Below are 20,612 nucleotides of genomic sequence, written 5' to 3' on the forward strand. Positions count from 1 at the left end.
ATAGGAATGCAAGAGGTTTCTGTGCATTAATTTTGTATCCTGCTACTTTACCAAATTCATTGATTAGCTATAGTAGTTTTCTGGTGGCATCTTTAGGATTTTCTATGTATAGTATCATGTCATCTGTAAACAGTGACAGTTTTACTTCTTTTTATCCTATTTGGATTCATTTCATTTTTTTTTTCTTCTCTGATTGTTGTGGCTAAAACTTCCAAAACTATGTTGAATAATAGTGGTGAGAGTGGGCAACCTTGTCTTGTTCCTGATCTTAGAGGAAATGCTTTCAGTTTTTCACCATTGAGAATGATGTTGGCTGTAGGTTTGTCATATATGGCTTTTATCATGTTGAGGTAGGTTCCCTCTATGCCCACTTTCTGGAGAGTTTTTATCGTAAATGGGTGCTGAATGTTGTCAAAAGCTTTTCTTGCATCTATTGAGATTATCATATGGCTTTTATACTTCAGTTTCTTAATATGGTATATCACATTGATTGATTTGCATATATTGAAGAATCCTTGCATTCCAGGGATAAACCCCACTTGATCATGGTGTATGATCCTTTTAATGTGCTGTTGGATTCTGTTTGCTAGCATTTTGTTGAGGATTTTTGCATCTATGTTCCTCAGTGATATTGGCCTGTAGTTTTCTCTCTTTGTGACATCTTTTTCTGGTTTTGGTATCAGGGTGATGGTGGCCTCATAGAATGAGTTTGGGAGTGTTCCTCCCTCTGCTATATTTTGGAAGAGTTTGAGAGGGATACGTGTTAGCTCTTCTCTAAATGTTTGATAGAATTTGCCTGTGAAGCCATCTGGTCCTGGACTTTTGTTTGTTGGAAGATTTTTAATCACAGTTTCAATTTCAGTGCTTGTGATTGGCTTGTTCATGTTTTCTATTTCTTCCTGGTTCAGTCTTGAAAGTTTGTGCATTTCTAAGAATTTGTCCATTTCTTCCAGGTTGTCCCATTTATTGACATATAGCTGCTTGTAGTAGTCTCTCATGATCCTTTGTATTTCTGCAGTTTCAGTTGTTACTTCTTTTTCATTTCTAATTCTGTTGATTTGAGTCTTCTCCCTTTGTTTCCTGATGAGTCTGGCTAATGGTTTATCAATTTTGGTTATCTTCTCCCAGAACCGGCTTTTATTTTTATTGGTCTTTGCCTATTGTTTCCTTCATTTCTTTTTCATTTATTTCTATTCTGATCTTTATGATTTCTTTCCTTCTGCTAACTTTGGGGTTTTTTTGTTCTTCTTTCTCTAATTGCTTTAGGTGTAAGGTTAGGTTGTTTGTTTGAGATTTTTCTTGTTTCTTGAGGTAGGATTGTATTGCTATAAACTTCCCTCTTAGAACAGCTTTTGCTGCATCCCATTGGTTTTGGGTCGTCATGTTTTCATTGTCATTTGTTTCCAGGTATTTTTTGATTTTGATTTCTTCAGTGATCTCTTGGTCGTTTAGTAACATATTGCTTAGCTTCCATGTCTTTGTATTTTTTACAGATTTTTTCCCTGTAATTGATATCTAGTCTCATAGCGTTGTGGTTGGAAAAGATACTTGATACGATTTCAATTTTCTAAATTTACCAAGGCTTGATTTGTGACCCAAGATACGGTTTATCCTGGAGAATGTTCCATGAGCACTTGAGAAGAAAGTGTATTCTATTGTGTTTGGATGGAATGTCCTATAAATATCAATTAAGTCCATCTTGTTTAATGTGTCATTTAAAGCTTTTTTTTCCTTATTTATTTTCTGTTTGGATGATCTGTCCATTGGTGAAAGTGGGGTGTTAAAGTCACCTACTATGATTGTGTTACTGTCGATTTCCCCTTTTATGGCTGTTAGCATTTGCTTTATGTATCAAGGTGCTCCTATGTTGGGTTCTTAGATATTTGCAATTGTTAAATCTTCTTCTTGGATTGGTCCCTTGATCATTATGTAGTGTCCTTCTTTGTCTCTTGTAATAGTCTTTATTTTAAAGTTTATTTTGTCTGATATGAGTATTGCTACTCCAGCTATCTTTTGATTTCCATTTTCATGGAATATCTTTTTTCCATCCCTTTACTTTCAGTTTGTATGTGTCCCTTGTTCTGAAGTGTGTCTCTTGTAGACAGCATATATATGGGTCTCGTTTTTGTATCCTTTCAGCAAGTCTGGGTCCTTTGGTTGAGGCATTTAATCCATTTACATTTAAGGTAATTATTGAAATGTTTGTTCCTAGTACCATTATCTTAATTGTTCTGGGTTTGTTTTTGTAAGTCATTTCCTCCTCTTGTGTTTCTTGCCTAGAGAAATTCCTTTAACATTTGTTGTAAAGCTGGTTTGATGTTGCTGAATTCTCTTAACTTGCTTGTCTGTAAAGCTTTTGATTTCTCCATCGATTCTGAATGTGATCCTTGCTGGGTAGAGTAATCTTGGTTGTAGGTTTTTCCCTTTCACCACTTTAAATATATCTTCCCACTGCCTTCTGGTCTGTAGAGTTTCTGCTGAAATATCAGCTGTTAATCTTATGAGGATTCCCTTGTATGTTTTTTGTTGCTTTTCCCTTGTTGCTTTTAATATTTTTTCTTTGTGTTTAATTTTTGTTAGCTCGATTAATATGTGTCTCGGCATGTTTCTCCTTGGGTTTATCCTGTATGGGACTCTCTGTGCTTCCTGTACTTGGGTGGCTATTTCCTGTCCCATGTTGGGGAATTTTTCAACTATAATCTCTTCAAATATTTTCAGCCCCATTTCTTTTTTCTTCTTCTTCTGGGACGCCTATAATTTGAATGTTGGTGTGCTTAATGTTGTCCCAGAGGTCTTGGAGACTGTCCTCCATTCTCTTCATTCTTTTTTCTTTACTCTGCTCTGTGACATTTATTTCCACCATTTTATCTTCCAGCTCTCTAGTCCGTTCTTCTCCCTCAGTTATTCTGTTATTGATTCCTTCTAGAGTGTATTTTATTTCAGTTTTTGTGTTGTTCATTAATGTTTGTTTGCTCTTTAGTTCTTCTAGGTCCTTGTTAAACATTTCTTGTATTTTCTGTCTTCTATTTTCAAGATTTTGGATCATGTTTACTATCATTACTCTGAATTCTTTTTCAGTTAGTTTGCCTATTTCCCCTTCATTTACTTGGTCTTGTGCATATTTATCTTGCTCCTTTTTCTGTAATATATTTCTCTGTCTTCTTATTTTGTTTAATATACAGTATTTAAGGTCTCTTTTCCCTAGGCTACAGGGTCACAGTTCCTCTTATTTCTGTTCTCTGCCCCCAGTGGTGGTGTTGGTCCAGTGTCTTGTGTAGGCTTCCTGATGGGAGGGACTGGTGCTTGCATTCTAGTGGGTGGAGCTGAGTCTTTTCCCTCTGATGAGCAGGGCCACGTCAGATGATTTGTTTGGGGCTGTCTGTTAGCTTAGTATGACTTGATGTAGTCTGTGTGCTGATGGGTGGGTTTGTGTTCCTGTCTTGTTTGTTGTTTGGTATGACATGTCCAGTGCTGGGAGCTGCTGGCACTTGGGTGGACCTGGGTCTTGGATTCAGATAGAGGCCTCAGTGAGAGCTCTTGGCAGTTAATCTTCCCTGGGACCAGGAATTCTCTCATGGTCCAGCATCCTGGACTCGGTGCTGCTACTCCAGAGCCTCAGGCCCATCTTCTGGTCGAGGAACCAGGACACTGCAAGTCTCTCATCCTGGCAATAAAGGGGATAAAAAGAAAAAAAGACTAACAAAACCCCAGACAAATGGTAAAAAGTAAAATCAAACAAATGGAAACAGAAACAAGGAAACATGCCGCACACACAGAAAAGAAACAAAAACAGAACCAAATAAATCAAATAGCAAGAGAACAACCAGACAAACAGAAGAACCAAAGAATGAAATCAAACAAGAGGAAAGCTGACAAAAACCCAAAACCAAAAAATAAAACCAAAGCAGAATTCTAACGGAAGAATGAAGCAAAGAAACAAAACAAGCTGACAAAAATGATGTAAAAAAAAAATGAAAAAGAGAAAAGGGAAAAAAGACAGAACAACAGAAAAGTAATGTAGAAATAAAAATATATTTTAACAAATAGAAAATGTATTAAAGAAAAAAAGGCAAACAGAACCCTGGAGAAATTGTAAAAACAAAATCAAACAAACAAAAACAGAAACAAGAAAACACACACACACACACGTGCAAGAAACAAAACAGAGCCAAATAAAACAAAAATCAAGAGAACAACCAGAAAAATACAAGAACTCAAAAATGAAATCAAACAATTAGGATTAAAACTAACATAAACACATAACCTAAAAACAAAAACAAAACAGTGTGCCAATGAAGAATAAAGCAAGGAAACAGAATAAACTGATAAAAACGATTTAAAAATAATAAAAAGGGAAAAAACAGGCAACAGAAAAGCAAAGTAGAAATGGAAATATAAAAAAAAGAAAAACAGAAAAATATATTAAAGAAAAGAGGAAGAAAAAAATAAGGGAAAAGAACACAGAACAACATAAAAGCAAAGTAAAAATAGAAATGTATAAAAAAATAAAAATATTTTATAAACCATGGAGATCCCAGAAGACTGAATTTAAAAAAAAAACTAAACAACAAACAAAATGAAAGAAAAAAAAGCTAGAGCCAACAACAGAATGAATCAAAATGTAATAAAATTAATAGTAATAATTATGTTTCCCTGGAGTCTCCGCTGTTAGTGTCCTTACATGCCGTGAGCCGCAGCTCACCTCCGCCTCCCCAAGAGGCCCTCCTCTGCCTCTGGGCTGGTCTCTGGACCTGCTGTGTGCCCTGTGGGGACCACTCAGTCTCTGATCTGGCCCAGTTCCTGCGTGTGCTTGCCCCCAAAGTCCACAGCTGCCAGAGCTAGACCGTTTTCATTTGTGGGAACACTCATTGTCTACTCAGATATTCCATAAAAACAGGGTCTTCCTAGCTGATTGTGGGGGTTTGATCTGCAGCTTGTACAGCTGATGGAAAGATTTTAGATCTTCTTTAGTCACCCCATCCCTGGGATTCAGCTTTGGTTTTATCCCCACCTCTGCATGTGGTCCACCCACAGGAGTCTGGTCCTGAGGCTTCCTTGGAGCTCTTGGTCTGCCCCTGTGAGGACTAGGTGCAGAGGTGGTATGACTGCTTGGATCACGAGAGCCCTGGCGGTGCCAAATGTGCAGGGAAACCAGCGGCCACAGGTGCCGGGTCAGTTGTTTAATAAGATATTCCTCAGTTTGCGTGATCGTTTCCTCATGATTAAATTCTGCTTACCCATATTTGGCAATAATACTCTATGAGCAATGTTGTATCTTTCTCAGTGTATTACATCAGGAGGCACATGATGTCATTTTTCTTTCCCTTCTTGGTGATAATAACTTTGATTAATTACTTCACTATAAATTTATAAGTAATCTGTGGAGAGATACCATGAGACTGTGTAAATATACTGTTTCTTGTCAAACTTTCACCCATTGATTTTGTTAGTTATTAATGACTTTTACCTGAAGTAACTCCAATGGTTACAGAATGGTGATTTTTTTCATCTATTTTTAAATAGATGGGGGAGAAAAGGAGCATGTAATGATATAAATTTTTTGATTTGAAAAAGGGACAGGAAATATGTCATAATACTTAAGAGTATTTATCTTTGGAAGGGTGGTAGAATAATGAGTGATTTAAATGTTTTTCTTTATGCTCTTATGCATTTCTAGTTTTTATTGGTATGTAAGTATTATTTTTCTATTAATAAGCAAAAAAGTTATTGCCATTGCCTCATAACAAAACTAAAATAGGAGGCAAAAGTCAGGTTACCTATGTTTTCTCTCTTTTCTGTTTATTCAAATAGTGATCACTCATAGTTTCAATTAAGCAAAATAAAATCCCTACTTTTGCCGTATAAGAATGGATAAGTTGCTCTATTTACAAATATACAAAACACTTTCTTAGTTTAATGTATTAATACATTTAACCCAAATTTTGGAGTTATATGTAGAGTACTCTGAATGTACAATGATAACTGTTTAACTGCATTAATAAGTAGTTAATTAAACTAGTTAAACTACATTAATAAGTAGTTTAATGTTAATGTTAGTTGGGCAGCAAGAAAAATAAAAGTCATAGTAGTAAAGCAGTGGATGCCACTGTTTAGCCATGTGCTCTTTATCTGAAAAATGGTCCAGATACAATCTGTCTTCACCTGCATACCTAAAATTTCTGTTATGAGTATATAAATGAGAAGATGAAGCAAGAAAATACTTGGTAAAATGTAAAGTACCAAACAAGTCTAAAATGCTTTGTTTGAATAATGTCGTAATTTATTATCCTTAATTATCTTTTTCTTTATTCTTTAATAGATTACTCTGAAGAACTGTAACACACCTTTATTAAGAGCTTACTATGGTTCCTTGGAAGATAAGAGGTCTTTGTCATTCAACTGTTAATAAAACAGCAGATTATTTCTTTCTTCCTGATCATAACTGATTTTAAGAACTCTAATTATATTCTATAGAACAATTAATTGAGCTTTGGTTAACAGAAATTTTAAACTGTTCATTAAAAATTTATTTATATATTATATTTTATAAATACCAATAAATAGGGTAACAGCACATTGAGGGTTTGTGTTAATGGACAATTATAATAGCATTAAAAGTTGAAATCATACAAAATTTTAATATTTCTTTTTCTTTTTAACTATTCTCCATGGAAAGACTTGCAAATATAAAAATACATTATTCTTTTGTGTTAAATCATGAAGGACTTAATGTAACCAAAGAATAGTCTATATGAATACTGAATAAGATCTAATTACAGTTTAATTTTAGTATTGCTTTTAGCAGTGGCACCTTGGTTCTTGAACAAAATGGCTTGTGATACTTAAAAGCTGTTATTTTATTGATTCAAGATTCACACCTTATGTGAGGTCACAAAATGAGGTTAATAAAACCGAATTATTACAGATAAATACAGAACAGAATACTGTAAAATAAAAGGTTAGGAAAATAGGTGTTACCAGACTTCTGGTCTGCATGATCACTGCACTTAGACACTGATGATTGAAAGGTTCCTGTTATACTGTCTCATAATATGCTTAATCTCCCTTGCACCAACTGAGGGCAAGGACCATATGTTAATCCTTCTTTGAATCCCTGCACCTAGCACAGTGATTGCTACATGGTATAAGTAAATGTTTATTGAGTCAATGAGCATGAAGCCAGAATTTTTATAAAGTGCTTCAAGGATATATTTTATATTCACAGACACAGTTGATATGTGTAATTTGGGAGATCTGTTTATCATCAGTTGTAGGATTGTTTTTGGTGGTCTTATGTTATTTTAGGAGAGTAGTTATGACTGATGAAATAGTTTACAATTGATGTAGTCACAGTCCTAATTTATGTAATTTTATATATATTGTTTATTTATTTGCAAAATAATTTTTAGCAATAATTTTAAGAAAATATGTTATTTGCTATCGTTAACTGTTGTTCAAATTATCAATTAACATAACTGTTTGACTTATTGCCTATAATGTTCTTTTTTAGGTTTGTAATCATACTTGACAAGATTAAAACAGTAATTAATGATGATGCAAGATACATGAAAGGATGCCTGAACATGAGGACTCAGAAGTGCTATGCAGTGAGGTCTAACATAAATGAATTTCTTGACATAGCCAGAAGAACATATACAGAGATTGTAGATGACATAGCAGGTAATGTAATTACTTGAACATATTTATTCTGTTTTTTAGAAATTAAACAAAATTTTTTAGGACATGTGCTTTTTTTGCTGATTATATTAACGATGCATATTTTAAATTTATTTTTTGTTACCAAAACAAATAACAGATAATGTTAACAGATACTATCATTTAAGGAGCCTTAAAAAAAAAAAGATCTCACAGTGTTATAATGTGTCCCTTCTTTTCTACAAACTTAAATTTAGAGTTCCTTCAAATTTAAATATAGGGTTACATGAAGGCTAGGAGAGTAGTTTACCTTCATACAATGTTGAGTATAAATTGCATGAAAAGTACTGGCTATCAGTGCTAAAGGGTTTCATTGGAGGAAGAGATATCATGTTTGTCTAGAAGAGGTAGCATTTCAGCTAGTACAGTAATTCATTTTGTGAATTTACTAATCTCCTAGTTAATATAGACACTGTCCTAGGTACTGGGAATACATAGTGAACAGAACAAAGTCCCTGTCCTCATGGAGCTATAATAGTAGTAGAGACAGATAATAAACATACACACATATGTATGTGTGTGTATATATATATATGGATATATATATATCCATATTGATATATAAAGTACATCAATCATATATAGTACATAATTTCACATGGATTTAAGATATATGAAGAAAAAAATAGTAGGTCAGAGGGGTCAGAGTGTGACTGGGTGTGGAGGCATAGAGGATGGGAATATTTTTAGTAGAATAGCCTAAAAAGGAATTCTGCCCTCTGGCAGTGGTACATACTGAAGCACAATGGCCTGAGGAAACCTTAAGGAAATTTGTTAGGATGGTATAGGGCATTTCCTTACAGAGCTACTAAGAGATAAGGTCAGAAATGTAGACTGGGGATCAGAATTTCGTTTTCGAAGGCCAGATTGGAGATGTTTCCCAAGGAGAATGAAGAGGCACTGAGATGTTTTTGCTCTATGGAGTGAAATTGATCAAGAAGATATGTTGAATGAATTTGAGTGGCGCAATGGAAAGAGGAACTATTTTAAGCTATTACAAGTTAACAAAGCATTATTTAGGGTGTATATGAGAAGAGAGAGATGCAGAGGTTGAAGGAAGAATTGATAAGAATTAATCATTGAACTCAAAATGGATTAAAGACCTAAATGTAAGGCCAGACACTATAAAACTCTTACAGGAAAACATAGGCAGAACACTCTTTGACATAAATCACAGCAAGATCTTTTTTGACTCACCTCTTAGAGTAATGAAAATAAAAACAAAACCAAATGGGACCTAATGAAACTTAAAAGCCTTTGCATAGCAAAGGAAACAAAAAACAAGATGAAAAGACAACCCTCAGAATGTGAGAAAATATTTGCAAATGAAGCAATTGACAAAGGTTTAATCTCCAAAATATACAAGCAGCTCATGCTACTCAATATCAAAGAAACGAACAACCCAAACAAAAAATGGGCAGAAGACCTAAACAGACATTTCTCCAGGAAAACATACAGATGGCCAAGAGACACATGAAAAGATGCTCAGCGTCACTAATTATTAGAGAACTGTGAATCAAAACTACAATGAGGGGCTTCCCTGGTGGCGCAGTGGTTGAGAGTCCACCTGCCAATGCAGGGGACACGGGTTCGTGCCCTGGTCTGGGAAGATCCCACGTGCTGCGGAGCGGCTGGGCCCATGAGCCGTGGCCGCTGAGCCTGCGCGTCCGGAGCCTGTGCTCTGCAACGGGAGAGGCCACAACAGTGAGAGGCCCGCGTACTGCAAAAAAAAAAAAAAAAAAAAACTACACTGAGATCACCTCACACAGGTCAGAATGGCCATCACCAAAAAATCTATAAAAAATAAATGCTGGAGAGGGTGTGGAGAAAAGGGAACCCTCTTGCACTGTTGGTGGGAATGTAAATTGATACAGCCACTATGGAAAACAGTATGGCTGTTGCTTAAAAAATGAAAAATAGAGCTACTGTGTGACCCAGCAATCCCACTATAGGGCATATACCCAGAGAAAACAATAATTCAAAAAGACACATGCACCCCAATGTTCACTGCAGCACTATTTACAATAGCAAGGACATGGAAGCAGCCGAAATGTCCATCAACAGAGGAATGGGTGAAGAAGGTGTGGTCCATATATACAACAGAATATTACTCAGCCATAAAAAGGAACAAAATTGGGTCATTTGTAGAGATGTGGTTGGACCTAGAGTGGAGTAAGTCAGAAAGAGAAACAAATACTGTATATTAATGCATATACATAGAATCTAGAAAATGGTATAGATGATTTTATTTGCAAAGCAGAAATAGAGACACTGATGTAGAGAACAAACGTAGGGATACCAAGAGGGAGAGTGGGGGTGGTGGGATGATTAGTAGATTGGGATTGACACTATACACTATTGATACTATATGTAAAATAGATAATTAATGAGAACATACTGTGTAGCACAGGGAACTCTACTTAATGCACTGTGGTGACCTAAATGGGAAGGAAATCCAAAAAAGGGGATATATGTGTATGTATAGCTGATTCATTTTGCTGTACAGTAGAAACTTACACAACATTGTAAAGCAACTATACTACAATAAAAATTAACTTAAAAAAATATTGGGAGGGAGAATGGGCTACAGTGAGAGCTGGCTGTCTCTCTGTTTTCCAATCTGCCAAGCAGCCAGGCCTGGCTGGTTGAAATGTGGCTCATTCCTCCTCATCCCATCAGAGCTTCTTTACCAACAGCAGCTGCCTTCCACTTACTCACGCCCAGTCATCTAGGGCTTGTCTCTCGTTGGAATTCCATTCATTTAGACTTGTGTCTGGATCTCTTTCAGTATCTTTTATGACAGAAGATTTCTAAATTTATTGTTTTCTCATGGTTACAGTGGCACTGATGGTTTTTTGTGACTTTTTAATATCCTAGCTGAAAGTGGAACCTTCTATAATTTCTTTGATTTTCTGGTTTTGTTTTTATTGGCCTTTCTTTAAAAAAAAAAACTAGTTTTTTACTTTTTTAACTTTTTTAAACTTTTTTACTTTTTAGTAAGCTATTTATTTTTATTCTAGGACCAGGTCCTTCTCAGTTAATTTGGAAGTAAGCACCATCTAAATGATCAGAAGGAGAACCTGGCTAAGGCTCTAAGTTTTTCTCATTCACTTTTTCGTTTATTCAGTCATTTATTAAATTGGCAGACATTGGTAGAACACCAACCAGCCCTGAACAGAGCAGTGGGCTCGACACCATGGTGGGGCAAACACAGATGAATGACACAGTTGTGACCACAAGTTAGTGGCTTAAGTTGAGTTTTAATTGGACTCACAAGTGTCTTCTCTTAGGAGACACAGAGATATCCAGGAGTAGACAATGGGTCTCTTGTATTAAATGTCATTAAAAAAACTTTCCTGCCTTCAAAGTTGAAAAAAATAAAAAATAATACAAATGAATCTATATACAAAATGGGAACAGATTCACATAGAACACAAACTCATGGTTACCACAGGAGAGAGGGAGGGAGGGACAAATTAAGAGTATGGAATTAACAGATACAAACTAGTATACATAAAATAGATAAGTGATAAGGATTTACTATATAACATGGAATTATATTCAATATCTTGTAATAACCTATAATGTGCAAAAAAATCCCACTGGATCACTATGTTGCACACATGAAACAAATGCAATGTTGTAAAACAACTATACTTCAAAAAAAAAGAAAAAGGTAACAAGGCCTTCCTACTTATATATAAAATAACAAGAAAAAGTTATATGATTTTTTTAAACATGAAGAGTAATTTTTCTCATTAAATTTCTTTGTTTTTCTTGTTTCTGGTCACTAGGAATGATATCGCAGCTTGCAGAAAAATATAGTCTTCCTTTAAGGACAAGTTTTAGCTCTGCTCGAGGATTTTTCATTCAGATGACTACAGACTGTACAGCCCTACCCAATGATCAGCTTCCTTCAGAGTTTATTAAGGTTCATTCTAGAGTTTTGGTTAGGAAATTATTGTTTCTGATTTTACAGAATTGCATTTACATATTTTCAGGCACTTCTTGAGTATTACATGACAAATTTCTGAATGTTTTGTGTATTGCTTCTCTTACTACTACTCACCCACCTAATAGCTTTACTAATCGAAAAGCAATTGAGAAGATTTTTTAGAAAAATACCAAACACAGTGTTTCCCACAGTTCTGGGAGCTTGATATGGCTAAAAAAAGGAAAATGAAGAAAGAAAGTCCAAAAGGAAGTTTTGATCAAAGACGTTTGGAAAGTACTGTACTACCTCTTCTCAATGCACATCTGCCTATTAAAGGTTTAATAAAAGTCCTAGAGTAGAGAAATTTGCTTGATTTTTTAAAATCTCGTATTGCCAAACCTTTGGGCCAGGGTGATATTTTTTTCTATAAACATGTTAACTCCTCCACAATATACCAGTTTGGGAAAGTCTAACCCACTTTGTTTTCTCTGCCCCCAGGGAGTACCTTTTGACAAAAACAAACCGTTCAACTTTTGGGTCTTTAAAATACCTATTGTATTACCAAGTAATACAATGAGGGATGGATGAAGTAAAGAATGGGCTGAGAGTTAGTAATGGGGTTAGAGATTGAGTGAGGTTTGGATATGGGCCAAGGGCTAAGACAGGGAGGGATCAGAGAGGGAGTGAGGATTACTATCTACCATGCATATTATTACTTGGTAATAAGATGTAGTGTTTTAACATTTCTACATGGCTACTTTAAGGCCTGTAAAAATAGTCATGTCAGATGGACCAGGTTAAAAAATTCTGCTTTAACTTTAGAAGTGATCTTCCTTTTCTCTTTCACAAACATTATTTGGGATTTTTTGTGAGATTATTACCTGAAAAATTAAAGTGATTAACTGAAGTACCTATACTTCTATTGTTTTAAATCTGTATGTTTTATTTCATAAGAGTATATATGTATCTTGACATTTATTTTTTAATCTCCTAGCAGATTTCTAAAGTGAAAAATTCTTACAGCTTTACATCAGCAGATTTAATTAAAATGAATGAAAGATGCCAAGAGTCTTTGAGAGAAATCTATCACATGACTTACATGTAAGAGCACTTGAAATTTTTGAATACTGAATTAAACTCGTTTAATTTGAGGTACTATAAGTTTCATTAATTGACTTTTTGTCTGGTTGTGGAAAATTGTAGTTACAAATGTTAGCAAGGAAAGACCATTTTCTGGAAAACCATTTAAAACTTTAAAGTCTGTCACTGTGATTGGGATCACTGAGCCTCACAGAACATTCAGGGCAAATCTTAATTACAAAATCAAACCAAACAAACACATTATACTGTGTTATAGAAAAAGTTTGATACACAACCAAATTTCTACATTTCAGCAGTACTTCATTCATTCTTTTCATAAAGTTTTAAGAAATGTCATAATGACATGAGCTTGAAATACCTGTAGTACCACTGATACTTTTGTAGTATATATTCCACCATGATGTAGAACTTGGCACATCTGGGCTTATCTTGGGCCCAGATAAGTTTCATTAGGTTTATTCTTTTTCTTTAGTATGTAAGCCCTCAAATTCTCATGCCTTAGTACTTACATAACAATATCACAATAATGCCAGTCTTTTGCTGTTCATGAAACGGTAGCAATGTGTCTAGAAATAAGAACTAGGACATTGGTAAGCTGAGATGATAAAGATAAATGTTGGGCTTTCAAAACAATTTCAGAGCATAGACCAAAAAGATTATAAGATATAGTAAGCTGGGGAACATATTTCTCCACGTAAGGGAAAAACTTTTATATTATGTCACAATATGATAACTGCCACATAAAAGCTTAAATAATTATGTTAGAATATGTGTGTGTGTGTGTGTGTGTGTGAGAGAGAGAGAGAGAGAGAGAGAGAAGAGAGAGAGAGAGGAAGAGAGAGAATGGGTGAGAGAAAATACATAATAGCTTTTGTGTTGAATTTAACATTGCAAAAACAAAATTATTAGCAGATGGGATCTGTTGAAGTATAGTGAGGGCTTGCTTTGACCTATATAAAATATTTCTATTAATAAAAATTTATTTTATTAATATTTAATAAAAGGAGTTATTTTAAAAACTTGGTGTTAACACACTAGAAGATGGATTCTTTGCTACTAAGTAACTGTGACCTTGAGTATAAGCTTCAATTTCCTCATCTCTAAAATGAGGCAATAGAACAATAGACTTTACCTGTAGTGTACAACTCAAATGTGAATGTTATTTTACCTCAGACAATGAATTTAATATTGTTTTACAATTGCATTGTATGTGTCTCTGTAAAAGGCACTACTTGTCTTACCAAACATGTACTTTCAGGATAGTGTGCAAACTGCTTAGTGAGATTTATGAACATATTCATTGCTTACATAAACTGTCTGACACTGTGTCAATGCTGGATATGCTACTGTCATTTGCTCATGCCTGCACTCTTTCTGACTATGGTAAGTTACTTTCTTTGGGATAAATACGTTGCGTACTGAAATTTGTATTCCGTTCAAGCAATTTTATGTAACAATTATGAATGGTTTACATTTTTTCTTTTTACCTGAAATACAATGTCTTGCTTATGGTCCTAGACTAAGACTCAAAATACAGAAAGTGAAATTATCCTTAAATTTTCTTTTAAAAGTCAGAAAATTATTTACTGAGAAATTGAGAAATCACAAAGAAAAAAAAACAGCAAGAAACTTTAAAGTTTCCCCAAATAAGAAAGACTGTATGATGAGAAAAGGTATTTTACAAAGATTTTTTTCATTTTTGATATTTCTGTATTTCTTATGGAAATGTTAAATTTTTCAATTGGTATTATATAGGCCAAAACTTTTCAATCTTTTATGTCTCTTTTGGGGTTAAAACCTTACATTAGAGATCAGCTATTTTAATAGTAGTTTTCTTAACTATTAAGATATTTGATGTTGCTCCATTTTGAGAGGGACCATTCTAAAACTCAGAACTTATAAATAGTGAATGTTTGATGTTAAGAATGATTTAAAAATAGTAAAAAAAATTTCTAATCAGCCTCACTTTTATAATGAATACTTTCAAGTTTATCCATGTGTTTCATCTAGAAGCATGTAGCATTTTAATTTTTACTTGTCCTCCCACCCTCTTCACCTCAGAAATTATCTATACAGACCTGATCATTGTTTCTTGATATAAATTAACAAATCTTTTGTGTCTGTTTTCTCTACCCTCTGAGATTTCTTTTTACACAAAATTTCTATAACTTTGGACATAAAATTGTTTTTATTTGGTTTTACTCTATTTTTAGACCTCATTCAGAAAGTTAAGTATATCAAATTTGAAGTAATGCTTAAGACAAGGATTAAGTAAACGTGCAATTTTAGAGTACTTGTAAATTAATTATTTTAAAAGTGTTATCAATCGCTGATTGATTCATTTTAATTTATGCAAATCTGAAAAAGTTATGAACTCTTTTGGAGCCCAGCACAATGACACGGAGCTAAGTCTTAGATTTTTCTGGAAATGAATAAAAGTTGTGATGTGATTAGACTATGTCAATTATAATTTAGAAGGATTGGAGATAAAATGATACCTTAATGATATTGTTCCAAATTGACCCAGGTAAAATCACTGAAGTATAAACAGTATGTACATACCACAAAATCTTTAAGTATAAATATATTAATCTTTCAAAAACATTTTTCTCTTTAGTTCGGCCAGAGTTTACTGATACTTTAGCAATCAAACATGGATGGCACCCCATACTTGAAAAAATATCTGTGGAAAAACCTGTTGCCAACAATACCTATATTACAGAAGGGAGTAATTTTTTTATCATAACTGGACCAAATATGAGTGGGAAATCCACATATTTGAAACAGATTGCTCTTTGTCAGATTATGGCCCAGATTGGTAAGTTGTGGATTTACTTTATAATTACCAATTCTGCTCCCTATTTAAAACATTTTGTGCCCACTGTTTTATTTTTATTTTTTTAACATCTTTATTGGAGTATAATTGCTTTACAATGTTTTGTTAGTTTCTGCTGTATAAAAAGTGAATCAGCTGTTTGCTTACATATATCTCCATATCCACTCCCTCTTGCATCTCCCTTGCACCCTCCCTATCCACCCTTCTGGGTGGTCACAAAGCACCAAGCTGATCTTCCTGTGCTATGCAGCTGCTTCCCACTAGCTATCTGTTTTACATTTGTTAGTGTGTATATGTCAGTGCTACTCTCTCACTTTGTCCCAGCTTACCCTTCCCCCTCCCCGTGTCCTCAAGTCCATTCTCTACGTCTGCACCTTTATTCCTGTCCTGCCCCTAGGTTCATCAGAACCATTTTTTTTTTTTTTAGATTCCATATATATGTGTTAGCATACAGTATTTGTTTTTCTCTTTCTGAATTACTTCACTCTGCATGACAGACTCTAGGTTCATCCACCTCACTACAAATAACTCAATTTTGTTTCTTTTTATGGCTCAATAATATTCCATTGTATATATGTGTCACATCTTCTTTATCCACTCATCTGTGAATGGACACTTAGGTTGCTTCCATGTCCTGGCTATTGTAAATAGTGCTGCAATGAACATTGTGGTACATGACTCTTTTTGAATTATGGTTTTCTCAGGGTATGTGCCCAGTAGTGGGATTGCTGGGTCATTTGGTAGTTCTATTTTTAGTGTTTTAAGGAACCTCCATACTGTTCTCCATTGTGGCTGTATCAATTTACATGCCCACAAACAGTGTAGGAGGGTTCCCTTTTCTCCACACCCTCTCCAGCATTTATTGTTTGTACATTTTTTGATGATGGCCATTATGACCAGAGTGAGGTAATACCTCATTGTAGTTTTGATTTGCATTTCTCTAATGATTAGTGATGTTGAGCATCCTTTCATGTGTTTGTTGGCAATCTGTATAACTTCTTTGGAGAAATGTCTATTTAGGTCTTCTGCCCATTTTCGATTAGGTTGTTTGTTTTTTTGATATTGAGCTGCATGAGTTCCTTGTATATTCTGGAGGTTAATCCTTTTTCAGTTGCTTTGTTTGCAAATATTTTATTTGATCCATTTGAAGTTTATTTTTGTGTATGGTGTTAGGGAGTATTCTAATTTCATTCTTTTACATGTAGCTGTCCAGTTTTCCCAGGTCCACTTATTGAAGAGGCTGTCTTTTCTACATTGTATATTCTTGCCTCCTTTGTCAAAGATAAGGTGACTATATGTGCGTGGGTTTATCTCTGGGCTTTCTGTCCTGTTCCATTGATCTATATTTCTGTTTTTGTGCCAGTACCATACTGTCTTGATTACTATAGCTTTGTAGTATGTCTGAAGTCAGGGAGCCTGATTCCTCCAGTTCCATTTTTCTTTCTCAAGATTGCTTTGGCTATTTGAGGTCTTTTGTGTTTCCATACAAATTGTCAAATTTTTTCTAGTTCTGTGAAAAATGCCACTGGTAATTTGATGGGGATTACTTAGAATCTGTAGCTGCTTTGGGTAATATAGTCACTTTCACAATATTGATTCTTCCAATCCAAGAACATGGTATATATTTCCATCTGTTTGTATCATCTTTGATTTCTTTCATCAGTGTCTTGTAGTTTTCTGCATGCAGGTCTTTTGCCTCCTTAGGTATATTTATTCCTAGGTATTTTATGTTTTTGTTGTTATGGTAAATGGGAGTGTTGCCTTAATTTCTCATTCTGTTTTTTTGTTGTTAGTGTATAGGAATGCAAGAGATTTCTGTGCATTAATTTTATATCCTGCTACTTTACCAAATTCATTGATTAACTCTAGTAGTTTCCTGGTGGCATCTTTAGGATTTTCTATGTATAGTATCATGTCACCTGTAAACAGTGACAGTTTTACTTCTTCTTATCCTACTTGGATTCATTTCATTTTGTTGTTTTCTCTGACAGCAGTGGCTAAAACCTCCAAAAGTATGTTGAGTAATAGTGGTGAGAGTGGGCAACCTTGTCTTGTTCCTGATCTTAGAGGAAATGCTTTCAGTTTTTCACCATTGAGAATGATGTTGGCTGTAGGTTTGTCATATATGGCTTTTATCATGTTGAGGTAGGTTCCCTCTATGCCCACTTTCTGGAGAGTTTTTATCGTAAATGGGTGCTGAATGTTGTCAAAAGCTTTTCTTGCATCTATTGAGATTATCATATGGCTTTTAATACTTCAGTTTCTTAATATGGTATATCACATTGATTGATTTGCATATATTGAATATATATTGCATATATCCCTTGCATTCCAGGGATAAACCCCACTTGATCATGGTGTATGATCCTTTTAATGTGCTGTTGGATTCTGTTTGCTAGCATTTTGTTGAGGATTTTTGCATCTATGTTCCTCAGTGATATTGGCCTGTAGTTTTCTCTTTTTGTGACATCTTTTTCTGGTTTTGGTATCAGGGTGATGGTGGCATCGTAGAATGAGTTAGGGAGTGTTCCTCCCTCTGCTATATTTTGGAAGAGTTTGAGAGGGATACGTGTTAGCTCTTCTCTAAATGTTTGATAGAATTTGCCTGTGAAGCCATCTGGTCCTGGACTTTTGTTTGTTGGAAGATTTTTAATCACAGTTTCAATTTCAGTGCTTGTGATTGGCTTGTTCATGTTTTCTATTTCTTCCTGGTTCAGTCTTGAAAGTTTGTGCATTTCTAAGAATTTGTCCATTTCTTCCAGGTTGTCCCATTTATTGACATATAGCTGCTTGTAGTAGTCTCTCATGATCCTTTGTATTTCTGCAGTTTCAGTTGTTACTTCTTTTTCATTTCTAATTCTGTTGATTTGAGTCTTCTCCCTTTGTTTCCTGATGAGTCTGGCTAATGGTTTATCAATTTTGTGTATCTTCTCACAGAACCAGCTTTTATTTTTATTGGTCTTTGCTGTTGTTTCCTTCATTTCTTTTTCGTTTATTTCTGGTCTGATCTTTATGATTTCTTTCCTTCTGCGAACTTTGGGGTTTTTTTGTTCTTCTTTCTCTAATTGCTTTAGGTGTAAGGTTAGGTTGTTTATTTGAGATTTTTCTTGTTTCTTGAGGTAGGATTGTATTGCTATAAACTTCCCTCTTAGAACTGCTTTTGCTGCATCCCATAGGTTTTGGGTCGTCATGTTTTCATTGTCATTTGTTTCTAGATATTTTTTGATTTCTTCTTTGATTTCTTCAGTGATCTCTTGGTTGTTTAGTAGCATATTGCTTAGCCTCCACGTGTTTGGTTTTTTTTTATTTTTTTCCCCGTAATTGATATCTAGTCTCATAGCGTTGTGATTGGGAAAGATACTTGATATGATTTCAATTTTCTTAAATATACCAAGGCTTGATTTGTGACCCAAGATATGGTCTTTCCTGGAGAATGTTCCATGAGCACTTGAGAAGAAAGTGTATTCTGTGGTTTTTGGATGGAATGTCCTATAAATATCAGTTAGGTCCATCTTGTTTAATGTGTCATTTAAAACTTTTGTTTCCTTATTTAATTTCTGTTTGGATGATTTGTTGATTGGTGTAAGTGGGGTGTTAAAGTCACCAACTATTATTGTGTTACTCTTGATTTCCCTGTTTAAGGCTGTTAGCATTTGCCTTATGTATTGAGGTGCTCCTATGTTGGGTGGGTAAATATTTACAGTTGTTATATCTCATTCTTGGATTGATCCTTTGGTCATTATGTAGTGTCCTTTGTCTCTTACAATAGTCTTTATTTTAAAGTCTATTTTTCTGATATGAGAATTGCTACTCCAGCTTTCTTTTGTTTTCCATTTGCATGGAATATCTTTTTCCCATCCCCTCATTTTCAGTCTGTATGTGTCCCTAGATCTGAAGTGGGTCTCTTGTAGAGAGCATATGTACAGGTCTTGTTTTTGTACCCATTAAGCCAATCTGTATCTTTTGGTTGGAGCACTTAACCCATTTATATTTAAGGTAATTATCGATATGTATGGTCCTATTACCATTTTCTTAATTGTTTTGACTTTGTTTTTGTAGGTCTTTTCCTTCTCTTGTGTTTCCTGCCAAGAGAAGTTCCTTTAGCATTTGTTGTAAAGCTGGTTTGGTGGTGCTGAATTCTCTTATCTTTTGCTATCTATAAAGGTGTTTTTTTTAAAGATTATTTTAAAAATTTATTTGCTTTTGGCTGTGTTGGATCTTCATTGCTGTGCGCAGGGGTTTCCCTATTTATGGCGAGCAGGGGCTACTCTTCATTGTGGTGCACGGCTTGTCATTGTGGTGGCTTCTATTGTTGTGAGCACGGGCTCTAGGTGTGTGGGCTTCAGTAGTTGTGGCACATGGGTTCAGTAGTTGTGGCTTATGGGCTCTAAAGCGCAGGCTCAGTAGTTGTGGCGCACTGGCTTAGTTGCTGCACAACATGTGGATCTTCCCAGACCAGGGCTCAAACCCATGTCCCCTGCCTTGGCAGGTGGATTCTTAACCACTGCACTACCAGGGAAATCCCTTGTCTGTAAAGGTTTTAATTTCTCCATCGAATCTGAATGAGATCCTTGCTGGGTAGAGAAATCTTGGTTGTAGGTTTTTCCCTTTCATCACTTTAAATTCGTCCTGCCACTCCCTTCTGGCTTGCAGAGTTTCTTCTGAAAGATCAGCTGTTAACCCGATGGGGAATCCCTTGTATATTATTTGTTGCTTTTCCCTTGCTGCTTTTAATATTTTTTCTTTGTATTTAATTTTTGGTAGTTTGATTAATATTTGTCTTGGTGTGTTTCTCTTTGGGTTTATCCTGTATGGGACTCTCTGCACTTCCTGGACTTGATTGACTATTTCCTTTACCATGTTATCGAAATTTTCGACTATAATCTCTTCAGACATTTTCTCAGACCCTTTCTTTTTGTCTTCTTCTGGGACCCCTGTAATTCGAATGTTCCCATGTTTAATGTTGCCCCAGAGGCCTCTGAGCCTGTCCTGAATTCTTCTCATTCTTTTCCTTTATTCTGCTCC

General features: G+C 35.0%; 1 protein-coding gene across 1 annotated transcript in view; it reads left to right on the plus strand.

Moving 5' to 3' along the window:
* MSH4 (mutS homolog 4) overlaps positions 1-20,612 on the plus strand; it is a 96,941-nt gene that overhangs the window by 47,917 nt on the left and 28,412 nt on the right. Inside the window, exons 10-15 of the mRNA XM_060006030.1 lie at positions 6,320-6,384; positions 7,511-7,680; positions 11,511-11,647; positions 12,648-12,751; positions 14,010-14,134; positions 15,369-15,569. Coding sequence (XP_059862013.1) covers positions 6,320-6,384; positions 7,511-7,680; positions 11,511-11,647; positions 12,648-12,751; positions 14,010-14,134; positions 15,369-15,569 — 802 coding nt within the window. The remainder of the gene's footprint in view (positions 1-6,319; positions 6,385-7,510; positions 7,681-11,510; positions 11,648-12,647; positions 12,752-14,009; positions 14,135-15,368; positions 15,570-20,612) is intronic.

The sequence above is a fragment of the Delphinus delphis genome, chromosome 1 (assembly GCF_949987515.2).
Source record: "Delphinus delphis chromosome 1, mDelDel1.2, whole genome shotgun sequence".
NCBI lineage: Eukaryota > Metazoa > Chordata > Mammalia > Artiodactyla > Delphinidae > Delphinus > Delphinus delphis.